The 12,172-nt window shown below is 43.0% G+C and overlaps 2 protein-coding genes across 2 annotated transcripts in view; one reads left to right on the top strand and one right to left on the bottom strand.

The window, feature by feature from the left end:
- The window catches only part of PNN (pinin, desmosome associated protein), a 19,770-nt gene extending 18,454 nt beyond the window's left edge, over positions 1-1,316 (bottom strand). Inside the window, exons 1-2 of the mRNA XM_032801911.2 lie at positions 1,146-1,316; positions 215-286 (exon numbers count right to left, since the gene is read on the bottom strand). Coding sequence (XP_032657802.1) covers positions 215-286; positions 1,146-1,258 — 185 coding nt within the window. The 5' untranslated portion in view covers positions 1,259-1,316. The remainder of the gene's footprint in view (positions 1-214; positions 287-1,145) is intronic.
- A 2,122-nt stretch (positions 1,317-3,438) lies between these two features.
- Positions 3,439-10,917, top strand: TRAPPC6B (trafficking protein particle complex subunit 6B). The gene is made up of 6 exons (XM_032801907.2): positions 3,439-3,695; positions 4,187-4,254; positions 6,433-6,550; positions 8,327-8,410; positions 9,566-9,659; positions 10,718-10,917. Exons 1-6 carry the CDS (start codon positions 3,600-3,602, stop codon positions 10,747-10,749), a joined length of 492 nt encoding a protein of 163 aa, XP_032657798.1. The 5' UTR covers positions 3,439-3,599; the 3' UTR covers positions 10,750-10,917.
- Positions 10,918-12,172: the final 1,255 nt, after the last annotated feature.

Here is a 12,172-nt window from a genome sequence, read left to right as displayed (position 1 = left end):
AGCATAATCATAACCAGCAACCCATAACCTGGTCTTAGACACCTTATATGACCCCCTTTACATAAGATTTGGTGCCACTACAGGACCTTGGTTGCAACCATGTTCTATATGGTCCCAGATTATATCAATAACATCACAGTAGTCATAGTTAAAGCCAACATGTGCATAAACATACAGTAACTTTATTTTATCATCTAATTCTGAAGTTTCTTACCTTAGCAATATGCTACCACGCCCTCTACCTCCACCAGGGCCTGTGATGGTCAATAATCTACCTTGAGCGGGCCTGGAAAAAATGTACTAGGTTTTAGAAAATGAGCAGGGTAAACAAATACGTGCTTTCTCTAGACACCTGCATGGCTTCACACACCAGACATGGACTGTGACAAAGCCTCAAGTGCCCAGAAACAAAGCCTTGCTTGGAAAAACTTTGCCAGGAAGCAGCAGCACAAACCTTGGGGAGGTGCACAGGGAAGCGATTGCTACTTAGGGTCGCCAACATTATATATTTTTTTTAAAATAAGAGATTGCTTTCCCGCCCTACCCTTCCTCCCAATATCATTAATATTAATAAATAAGTAATAATAATAAGCAGCAGCGCTCAGCTACATTAATGAAAAAATCAGGGACTTTTGGAAACCCTATGACCCCACCTCAACCCGGCTGGGCCTCCCGGCTAAATCTCTCAGTCGTTCGTCAGGCGCGGAGGCTTTTTGTGTCCCCCTTAGAAACGTTACCGACCGTGCGGCCAAATCACACGCACCGTGTCCCTACAATTACCGGGTAGCGGAAGTCGGTCCAGCGCCCGGCCCAGGAACCCCACTGGAGCAACAAGGAAAGCGGCGGGGAGCCCCCGCCCGCACGCTAGAGGGAGGCCGCAGCGCCAGCCAGGGCGCTCCTGGGGGTCTCCCGCATTCATGGGTCGGGACCAAGTGCCCGAAGCGAGAAGGTGCGTCGGGCTCTGGCCTGGGGAGCCCCAAAACCCGCGAACAGGCGGCAGGGTTTGCGGCCAGGGTCGGACATGCGCGGCCCCATCGGTCCCAGAGAAAAGGCGCCCGCAAGGCTCGCCCTAACCGCCAGGGCCTGGCCCGGCCCAGCCATCCCTCCGCAGCCGCAGGCGCGCACCCATCCAGCCCCGGCCTCACCTCACATCGTTGGGGTCCCGGCCCGTGAGTTTGCGGATATTCTCATCCACGTGCTTGAGGCTCTCCTTGGCCTTTTCCAGCTGCTCCTGCAGCGCGCGCACGGCCACCGCCATCCCGCCAGCAGCGCGGCCTCGTCAGGGGCCTAGCGCAAAGCACCGCTGGGTAACGGAGAGAGACGCCCCGCCTACAGGCAACTCGTCCCGCCCTATAACTCGCCAATCACAGAGCTCAGAGTCAGAGTGCCACCAATAGACACCACCGACCATCCGGGCCCGCCAATCACCAAACCTCGACGAAGAACGACACCTCACTCAGCCAAGCATCGCCCGACGCATCTGCCAATTAAAGAGCCCATGTCCAAGTGACACCCCCACAGTCCGTCAACATTCTTCTTTGCCTGCCACATCGGCGAATCACCAAACGGACAAACAAAATGACACCACTCAAAGCCAACCAGCGCAGTTTCCTTCCTTCCGGTCAACCAATCAGAAGCGGAGTAATACTGTCCATCTCCACCCCACTCTGAACTGATCACAACTTTCCCTCCGCGGTGCCTCAGAGGCTAAGAGGCAGAACTGACAGGACTGGGGAGTAGCCAATCGGCTCCCACTTTGTTATAAATGAACCAATAACAAAGCATTTTATTTATTCCGCAAGGTCTGGCGTTTAGCCAGTCAACTCGCGTGGTACTCGCTTCTTCTGCCTGCAGCCAGCCTCTCCCCGGAGCACCTGCGCTAGCACCCGCTGCCTCGCTCATGGGGAGAATTTGCTGCAGAAGAGCTGAGATCCGCCCTGGCTGCTAGTCTGGCGGTGGAAGACGAGCCGCCTGCTTGGCGCTGTTGTCCCGTCCTTCCTAGCGCAGCGCGGGTATCTCCTCTGCTGCTACTTCACAGCCTGCCCTGCTCCGGTGTGCGACCGCCACCCTGCAGCGCTATGGCCCCTCGCCCCCGGTTGCAGCATGACTGGCAGAGGGCACATTGTCCACGGCAAAGTTCTGTGGCGCCTCTGATTTAACTGGAGCTAGGCCTGCTTTGAGCAGGGGATTGGACTAGATTGGGGTTCTCAAACTGGGGTTTGGGACCCCTCAGCGGGTTGTGAAGTTATTTAATTTATAAGGGGGGGGTCACACTCAGAGGTATGATATGTGAAAGGGGTCACCAGTAGAAAAGTTTGAGAACCACTGGACTAGACGACCTTCTGAGGTCTCTTGCAACCCTGATATTCTAGGAGTCCTCTAGTCCTGCAGGCTGTGCAGAATGCACTATACTTGGGCTTCCTGTTCTTTGCCCAGGGTTTTGTAGCATGCAATGAGGTGGGTAGCTAAGTGTCTCTGTTCTGGCTGTAAAATTCCTTTGGGATAGTTGTTACATTTTTCCTCTTATTTGCTAATCAGGGTTTCTTGCAATTTAGGTTTTCGTACTGCATCCAGCTCTGTAGCATGATGAGCAATTCACAGAATTAGCATGAAATGAAAATACATCTCTCTCTTCCTCCATACTCATGAGGGACTTAATGTTGATTTGGCTTTGTGGTGGTGCACAAAGTTTAGGTAAATGAAATGGGCCAATTAGCCATCTGAAATCAAGATGCAAGGAAACATGAATAAAAGATGGATTCATTGTGCTGGTGCTGGATGGTCCCTTCTGGCCTTAAATTCTAAAAAGGTGAGGGTGAGGTGTTAGGATAAATGTGAAGAAAGGCAGTAGAAACTTACTTTTATGTCTATTATCATCCTTAGTTTAATCCCAGATGTATCTGCAGAGGTAGAGGGTGCCATTATAAACTCACATCCAGCTTGTATCCTCCCCCCAACCCTCCCCACACCCTAGAGCTGCCAAGATTTGCTCCTGTAGACTGTGATTTGTCCCCTTTATAATGAATGTCAGCCACAAAGAGAACTGTTACTGGCATTAGTTTAAAAAAAGGTAGAATGCCATTGACCAGATGATATTGGCAGAATGTCTGTAACAGCTGTCAGAGCCGGTAGAGCTAGTGTCTGTGCCAGTTTAAAACATGAGTGAGACCACGGGCAGCGATTATACCTAGGCTGTACGGAGAAAAGAGACTTTACTGAATCGTAGGCAGAGTCAATATTTTAAATATCTGACATTAAAATAGTCCCCAAGTTTCCCACCCGGAACTGCACCCCGGCCTTGCCCCACACCTCCTCAGTCTAACTTTGCAACCGCGGGCCCTACCTCCCCATCCTTTGCCCCGCATTACGAAGCGCGCAGCGCGGTTCCCCCGCCCCCGTACGCTTTTCCCCGGGGGGCGGGGCTCTTGGAGTCTGACAGCGGGAAGCCCCGCCCCTGCCCGGAAGCTGCTCGTTGCCTTGGCAGTGAGGCCGCGCTGGTTCCTGAAGCCGCCGGGGCCCGGTCTGGGAAGGAAAGAGCCGGAGAGGGAGGCGGAGAAGGGAGGCAGCGCGAGGCCGGGCCCTGTCCTCCAGCCCCCGGCATGACCAGGCCGGAGATGGCGGATGAGACGCTGTTCCTGCTGCTGCACAACGAGATGGTGTCTGGGCTGTACCGGGCCGCGGAGCACGGCGAGGGGGTGAGACGGGGACTACCGGGAGGGAGACACCGAGGAGCCGCGGAGACCCCTTATTGCCGAGCACACGCACACGTTGGTCTGGGGGCGGTCTCCCGGGGGTTCCGTATCCAGCACGTCCCTACGCTCCTGCTTGGCACGATGCCTGTGCCCGGAGCAGACTCCGCTCCGCCAGGGTCTCTGGGTGCCAGGAGCACCGTGGGGCAAACCCCAGCCTGGCGCTGTCCTGGCCGAAGCTAGAGAAAGAAAGACGCGAATACGTTTATTTCCTGAACTCAAAATATCTGATTCTTCTGTAAAATCCTGTCAGGAGAGCCGGCTGGCCAGATCTTACTATTGGCATGTGTTTGCAAGGGAGGAGCACGAGCTGAAATAGCATATCATAGTCTATAGCTTGAGGCCATTAGGGATGGATGTGTTCTTATTTTCTCTATACATCCTGCTACAAGACTGGCGTTAACAGAATTTGAAAATGTAACTTTTGTATCTTCTAGGAAAACGGACGATGCATCACTAAACTGGAAAATATGGGGTTTAGAGTAGGACAAGGATTAATCGAAAGGTAAGAATAGTGAGATTTAAAAAAATGTCATCCTATAGCCTTGCTCTCACCCACTGCATCTCACTTTGCTGATTCCCTCCCCCCCCCCACTTTTTCCCCAAGAATACCGTGTGGACTGGAGCCCTCATTGAATTTTTGGTATTGAAGTACAGTTTACAGGACTGTCCTTTATAGCATCACTTCTAGTGCTTTAAGAGAGATACAATATCAGCTTACCTTCAGACCTTTGGTAGAGTAGCTGACTTTAATGGGTGATTGAATACTTTTGTTAGCGGTCCATCCACTTCATTTTAAAATCATCCATAATTCTTGGACGAATGCAATCTAGTACAGGTGACTTATAGTTCTTTAATTGTCACTTGTTCTAGCACCTTCTCTTTTGACAGTGTGGTCCTAGTGCCAAGGAGAGCAGGATTCTGCATAAATGTTTTGATTCAGTGATTCCCTCCTAATTCTCCCACAGCCTCCTCTCCCCACAGACCAAGGAGATCCACCCCTTTTCCCCTGTAGTCCAGGCAGGATTGTGTTTGCTGCCAGGAACCCACTGCACCGGTGGGTACTTTGACCCTCCCCTCCCCCCGGCCCTGCCCTGACACCACCCCTGCTCTACCCCTCTTGCCTCCATTCCAACCCCTATCCCAAAGTCCCTGCCCCTATTCCGACTCCTTTCCCAAATCTTCCTCCTCCCTCCCTCCTGAAGCTTGCTACAGCTGTTTGGCATTGGCAAGCTGCGACAGTGCTGCCCCTGGGAGCCAGCTGAAGTCACTCAATTAGGGTGAACTGCAAACAAAATGGGGGCAGACAAATCCCAGAAGCTGGTGGTTATTCTAATACTTAGATTTACCAAGCCAGCACAGAACAGTTTCTGTAGTACCTCACTGGTTACTCAGAAGTTCAAACAATGCAGTTCCCTTAAAGTGTCCAGCCTCAGGCCTCCGTCCAGACACACGTCGATATGATGATGATTACTGAAAATCTTATCATATAAAAGAAAATATTCTTCCAATCCCAAAGGATCAGCCACATACCTGGGTCCAATTATAACTTAGATCTTACCCAAAATACACGCTTATGACCAATTCTTATTAACTAAGCTAAAATTTATTAAAAAAGTAGAGACAGAGAGAGAGTTGGTTAAAAGATCAATATACATACAGACTTGAATTCAATTCTTGAGGCTCAGATACATAGCAGAGGTGAGCTTGTAGTTGCCAAAAGTCCTTTTAGAAATAGTCCATAGGTTATAGTCCAATATCCACATTCAGGGTGACTCCAGTCAGTGGCTGGGGATCTCAATCCTTATGGCTTAAGGCTTCCCCTTCTTGAAATCCAAAGCAGATCTGAGATGAAGTAGGATCGTGTCCCAGGGTTCTTATACATTTCCAGCAGCCTTTTGGGTTGAGAAAATAATAGGCTTAACTTTTCTTCTCCTAAACATCCTGGCAATTAACACAGGGTAATTTATCCATTCAACAGTTCAGATACAGGTTACCACAACCTTGAGACACATAGACAATAATACTATTTCACTCAAGTATCTTCCTAAATGCTAATATTCCTTTTTTGATCTTTGAATTAAAGCCATAGCAGTAGACAAGACTTATTTGGTTACATCACAAGACCTGAGCAAACATCTCCCCTTCTACCTCTAACAATGCAGACTTGCATTTCAAAGCTCTATTCATTTACATATTTTCATAACAGGTCTCTGAAGTTCAGCCATGGGTCAAGTTAGTCTGTCAGTTAATTAACTCTTTCTGGCCCTGTCACCTTTCAATGAGCTATTACACTCATACCGTCACACAAGCGCTGGGAGGTGGGCGGAGGAGCGGGGATGCAGTGCTTTGAATCCTTCCTGCATCCCTGTCAGCCATTCATGCCCTAGGATTAAAGTTAATAAATTCAAAGATATTGGTCCCACCATAATTTTGCCACTTCATGCGTAGGTATTAAGATAACATAAAAGCAACACACAATACTATGCAAACATGAGTGACAGGAGTCAAGGGAGTCTATATTTGAATGTTCTGACTGTGTTATATACTTAAATCTCAACCAGTGTTGCATATACCCTTTGTTTTTTTGTCATTTACTTGACATATGGTCAGTTGAGAAAGTCACTGTACACCTGCATTTACTTGAACAAAATCAACTTAAACATTTCTGCTCTGCTCTTAGGTTTACCAAAGACACTGCCAGATTCAAGGATGAGTTAGATATTATGAAGTTCATCTGCAAAGATTTTTGGACTACTGTATTCAAAAAACAAATTGATAATCTAAGGACCAATCATCAGGTATTAATACTGTAGCATAAGAGTTAATTTGTGGAGCTTGTTATAAACATTTTATTATTTTGAAGGAATTATAATATTGCTTTAGTTAGTCTTGGTCTGAAATTAATCATGCACGTTTTCAATCAGGGATAACCTTTTTCTTTATATGGTCTTATTTAAAAAAGTAGCTGTCCTTAGTTAAAAAAAATTGTTTTAGATACTACTCTCAATGCAGACTTGACTGTAATAAATATTGGAGTGGTGTTGTAATGCAGACTTGGCTGTAATAAAGGCTTTAAGTGATGTTATAGTCTTTTGCCATTTTAAAAGACTAATGCCTAGATCATCAAAGGAATTTAGGCTTCTAACTTCCATTAAAATCAATAGCTGCTTAAATACATTTGAGGATCTGAGCCTAAATGCCTGCAGTCCCCGAAACATTTTTGTAGTACCGCTGCAACAACAGACCCAATGCAAGTACACAGTCCAGAAATGGAGATGGCAATTGTGATTGAGTTTTGTTGTTTTACAACACATTTTTACATACCTGATGAATCATTTAATAGAAAGCAATTTCACTTTGTCATACATTATCTCAAACTGCCTGCATAATATTTCTCCAGAATGAGTTCCTTGAACCATTTTACTTTGAAGTCATTATTGTATGCTTTTGAATGTTGCCATTTGAAATACTTCCACCCTGCTAAACACATTGTGTATGAAACAATTGACAAACTTTCACTGCAAATTGGCATCCCACTGATTTGACACTGTATTCATATCCCTTCCTCTGTAGAGATAGCCAGTTTTCAAAGCTATAGCAGAATCATATAAACAGCTGCTTTCATTGTTGGAGCCTTAAATCTCTGTTTTTTCTTTCCAAAAATCCATGATATGGCACAATTCTCATGATAAAATTAGGAATGAGAGACTTGTATGGGGGAGAAATGGCTGCAAAAGGTAAACTCTGTAAAGTATTAAACTTCCAATGAGTATTTTATCACCAATACAATTTAACAAGGAATGCTTGCAGATTAGAAACTGCATACTCAAATTTAATAATTTGTTTGTTGTTCTAATAGTTATTGTATTCCAAAAATATTTGAGATCTGTAATAGCAGAACCTTAAACAAAGTCAGTTTTATATAAACCTTTACATTTGTTTCAAGTAATGTTAGGTTATAAATTGAAAGAATCATCCTTACCTCTTACAGCCAGAAATTAAGTTTGGAGATATTTTCATTGCATGTTTAGATGAGCCTAGCCTGTTTTTATACTTTCTGTTACATAAAGTGATGTGGGCACTTTTTAATATGTGCAGAGATGGATTATTAGAATCTGCTTTTATGCTGTTCATATCAGGGAGTACTCATCTCTATATCCTCTCCAATGATTTTTCATAATTAAATTATTTTTGGGGAAAGTAGTGGAGAAAAAATTACCATTTCTTAAGTATTAAAATGAAAATATTAACAACAAAATTTAATACATCAGAGCTGCTGTTAAAATTATTCTTCAGCACTGGAAAGACTTCTCTCAATTACATGTAAGTCATCAGGCACATCCCAGCTTCACAAGTTTAAACCTTATTTTATAAAATTTAAAGAAACAATTCAGATTAAACTTTCCACTCTTTATTCTTTATATATAGTGTAATCCAGTTTTCTGTTTCAATCTGAAAACATTTCACTGTATTTGTAAGTATCTCTTACAAAAAGATGAACTGATTCTCTCCAAAAACGTTGATTACAATATGTTGCCTAATATCCTACTAAAGGAAAAATTTCTTTCCTATAGGGTATCTATGTTCTTCAGGACAACAAATTTCGTCTCTTGACTCAGATGTCTACAGGAAAACAGTATTTAGAATATGCACCTAAGGTATTCTTCAGCTGTAGCCTGGAAAATTAGCAGTTTTAGATCTGTATTATCTTGATTCAATTGTAAAAATTCTTATGACTGGAGTTGTGTGGATAGAAAAGGCACAAAAATGCATTTGGAGCATTTTCTGTATAAGTGTTAGACTAGGTATCAGTAACGTTTTCTATTGTATTTAGGTACAGTGAATGTGACTGGTGGGTCAGGAAACAATCATGGTCATTTTGAAGCCTAGCAGTGCCAACTTGGAGTGGCTTGTCTGACAGAGCAAGGGCTGTATGGGGTCTCTTCTGCTCTGCCTGTGAATGGAACCTCAAACAACACACCTTGCTCTATGGGGAATACTGCAATGGGAGTGACAATTAGCCTCACGAAACTTTTTTATTTCCCTTCAGTAGAAAGCATGTATTATCCGGAACCTTTCTGTCTTTCTCTTCCATTCCTTTTCTCCTAATTCCCAAGAGATGGTGAGATTATACTAAAGTGATGCTCAAAACAAACTTTCAATGATATTACATTTTTATAAGAAATATCTTCCAGCAGATTTTCATAAATAGCTCTTAGTTTTATTAATTTAAATACTGCAGCTAACATAATAGATTATATAAGTTACATCAGTGCCTCAGCAGAGACTCTGCTGCTCTGAAGTGGTTTTGGTCAGAGTGGATGTCAGAAATGGAGTGCTCATTTAAATTATAATATCCTATAAATATCTCTTAGATGATAGCTTTTGATCTCTTTTAACAGAAGACATGACTATGGATCTTTAATACTGGATAGAGTCTTGGGAGATTTGCCTCCTTCTGTCTAGTCTGCTTGAGATACTGTTTTCTATATTTTTCTGTAAAAATATTTGGAGATATCTTTTAAGTTCATAACATTTACCCATTTTCTAAGGATAAGCTGAGCTCTGATTTACCAGCAAGTATCTCAAGTTTAAAATCACTCCCTGAGTATTCTGGTATTAAGTTTATATACTCTCTGGCCAAATGTCTTGCAAAACATTGGCATGTCCTCAAATGTTGAAACAAAACCAGAACTACCACATAGGCTATTTTTATGCATTTGTAGTTAGATTGTGATACAATGCTAGTATACTTTTATTGTAAACTTCATTTTCGATGATGCTGACATAAAATAAAATATAATTATGTTTAGTATCTGGCATTCACCTGTGGACTAATCAGAGGTGGCTTATCAAATCTGGGAATCAAGAGTATTGTGACAGCTGAAGTTTCAGCAATGCCTGCATGTGAGTACATCTCAGATTAGATAACTGTTGTAAGATCACTGAATAGGTTTCCTTATCTACTTCATTGCTGTTCAAGTGTTCAATGTGGGACTAGAATTTAAGGCTGTACTAAGTGTGGATGTAAGGAAATGGCTTATTTTGAGTATTATTGAAAGTTGTTCTATTGAAAGAGCAGAGAAGGTTAGCACAGAGGAAAAACATAATTATAAAATGAAAAGCAAAACCAAAAAAATACATAGAAAAGAAAGACGGGGGAAAATGAGAAGCAGCAATCATGCCAGGGTGTAGCAGTAGGGGAAAGAAGGGGAAGATTCCAACCAAATGAGGTTGAGAATTGCTGTTTGAGTATCTTCTACTTCTAGAAAATGATTAATACTTTTGTAGAATTCCAGGTGCCATGAGATTTAACTTTTTAGTGGCTTTCAAACTTTTTTACTGATGACCCCTTTCACATAGCAAGCCTCTGAGTGTGACCCCCCCTTAGAAATTAAAAACACATTTTTACATATAACACCATTATAAATGCTGGATACAAAGCGAGATTTGGGTGGAGGCTAACAGCTTGCGACCCCCCCCATGTAATAACCTCATGACCCCCTGAGGGGTCGCAGTCCCCCATTTGAGAACCCATTTTAGTACAACTTGGATTATAGCCTGCAAAATGAACATGCTATATGTAGTTACTGACAAACTATCCAGTCTCTTCTCCTCTTCAATATTTACATGAAACCACTAGAAAGGGTGGTGACGTAATAGGCTTCACTGCCAACAACCTAATCTAAGTGTGTTCCCACAGGGCTTTACACTAGTTTAAATTGTTTTTAACAGATTTAAAATTAAGCTGATGCAACTTTGAACATAGACAAACTTGTAAAATCACTTTTAACTGGGTTTAAAAAATGTAATAGAATAGCTAGGTTTTTTTTTAAGGGGAAGAAGAGAACTGCACTGTCTTCCGCTAGCTCTTTTGAACAAAGCAAGTATGAGAAGTTGCTGCCATTGGAAGGATTTATAGATAATACTGATATTTTGTAACTTGATTCTGCTTTTCTTTGCAGGTAAATTTCAGGTGATGATACAGAAGATGTAGAACATGTTCAGATCTGTGTATCTGTCCTTTTTAAAAAACCCTGTGTACACTAAAGATGTCTTGATTAATTTAGCTTCACTTGTATATCTTATAAATTATAGTAGCATGCAGCACAATTCCTGCATTATGTAAAGTAAATATTAACTTAATAAAAATAGCTTAACACTATATTAGTATCTTGGTATGAAATTAGTAAGTTCTGTACTAAGACATTAAATATCCACCACAGTACACATTCAATTGATTAAATAACTTGAACCAACACATGCATTTCAGTTGCTAGATTGCTGAATGAAGAAGATTGCAGGCAGATGTATTTTAAAAATCTTTGAAGTTGGAATTGAAAACCTGAAGTATGGTAGCATGGGGAACTTTTCCCCTCCCTTTTTGTTCTTTAATAGTGTTAGTGGGTGAGAGTAAATGGATTTAAAAGGAGGTGAAGGGCTTATTCATTTCAGCAACTGGAAGGTTGACAGAATAATGGTATATTTGTTTTTGGGATGTATGGGGGCATTGCTGAAAGGGGACAGAGTTAAGGTTGCTTGGGTAACCTTAACTGTAAATGTCCTGGTTTTTAGAAGTTTTGAGTTTTGCTCAATTCAGTATTCTGAAAGGTGACATACCACCAAGCAATCTTAACTCTGCATTAACATAGGGATTTTTTGCCATTCAATTTCCTAGTTTTTTGAATGGGAAAAGTTATGTTGTTGGTAGAAGTTAGTAGCCATTTAGGCTATTGTAGATATGTCCCACAATTTGGATACTGAGACATCCAAAACTCCCGCCAATCAGCTGGCCTTCACCAGCCATGAACCTGACTCATCTCTGCTGGCAGGCCTTCCACCACTGCAGCTGAGAACAGATGTCCCTGAAACCTTCACTACTTGGTATACAAACTCTTCTGTTGCTGTTACTTTGCCCCGGTCATACAATCCAACTTGAGTAAAGGACAATTATGTTAGTGGAATGGTGTTTCTGGTCATGTTTTGGAATGATTGGAGGGTGGAGTTTGTGGCAGTGTCATTGAGAAAGCAGACCGCGTCTGTTCTGATACTACCAGTTTTATGTCTGGGCTAGAGAGGGAATGATTCTATGGCCTGGTGGTTATGGGAGCCATGTAGGAAGCCTCAGGTCCAGTCTCCCCTTTCCCATTATTTTTTCATTATTTATCCACAATAGAACAGCTTCAGCAGAAGGTGAGGAAATCTCTCATCAGAATATTAGATCAGTGGTTGAAGCACTCAGAGGTGGGAGACCCCTGTTCAAATCCTTTCTCCCCCTCAGGCACAGGAGGGAATTAGACTCATAGACTCATAGGTCAGAAGGGACTAATATGATCATCTAGTCTGACCTCCTGCACAAAGCAGGCCACAGAACCCTACCCATCCACTTCTATAACAAACCCCTAACCTATGTCCGAATT

This window comes from Chelonoidis abingdonii, chromosome 4 (genome assembly GCF_003597395.2).
Source record: "Chelonoidis abingdonii isolate Lonesome George chromosome 4, CheloAbing_2.0, whole genome shotgun sequence".
NCBI lineage: Eukaryota > Metazoa > Chordata > Testudines > Testudinidae > Chelonoidis > Chelonoidis abingdonii.
This window is presented reverse-complemented; position numbering and strand designations above follow the sequence as displayed.

Bases quoted from the DNA above. Each gene is read 5' to 3' on its own strand.
- TRAPPC6B (XM_032801907.2), top strand. From the start codon at position 3,600: ATGACCAGGCCGGAGATGGCGGATGAGACGCTGTTCCTGCTGCTGCAC. The intron at 3,696-4,186 runs GTGAGACGGGGA...TGTATCTTCTAG, and splicing joins CCGCGGAGCACGGCGAGGGG to GAAAACGGACGATGCATCAC. The intron at 4,255-6,432 runs GTAAGAATAGTG...CTCTGCTCTTAG, and splicing joins GGACAAGGATTAATCGAAAG to GTTTACCAAAGACACTGCCA.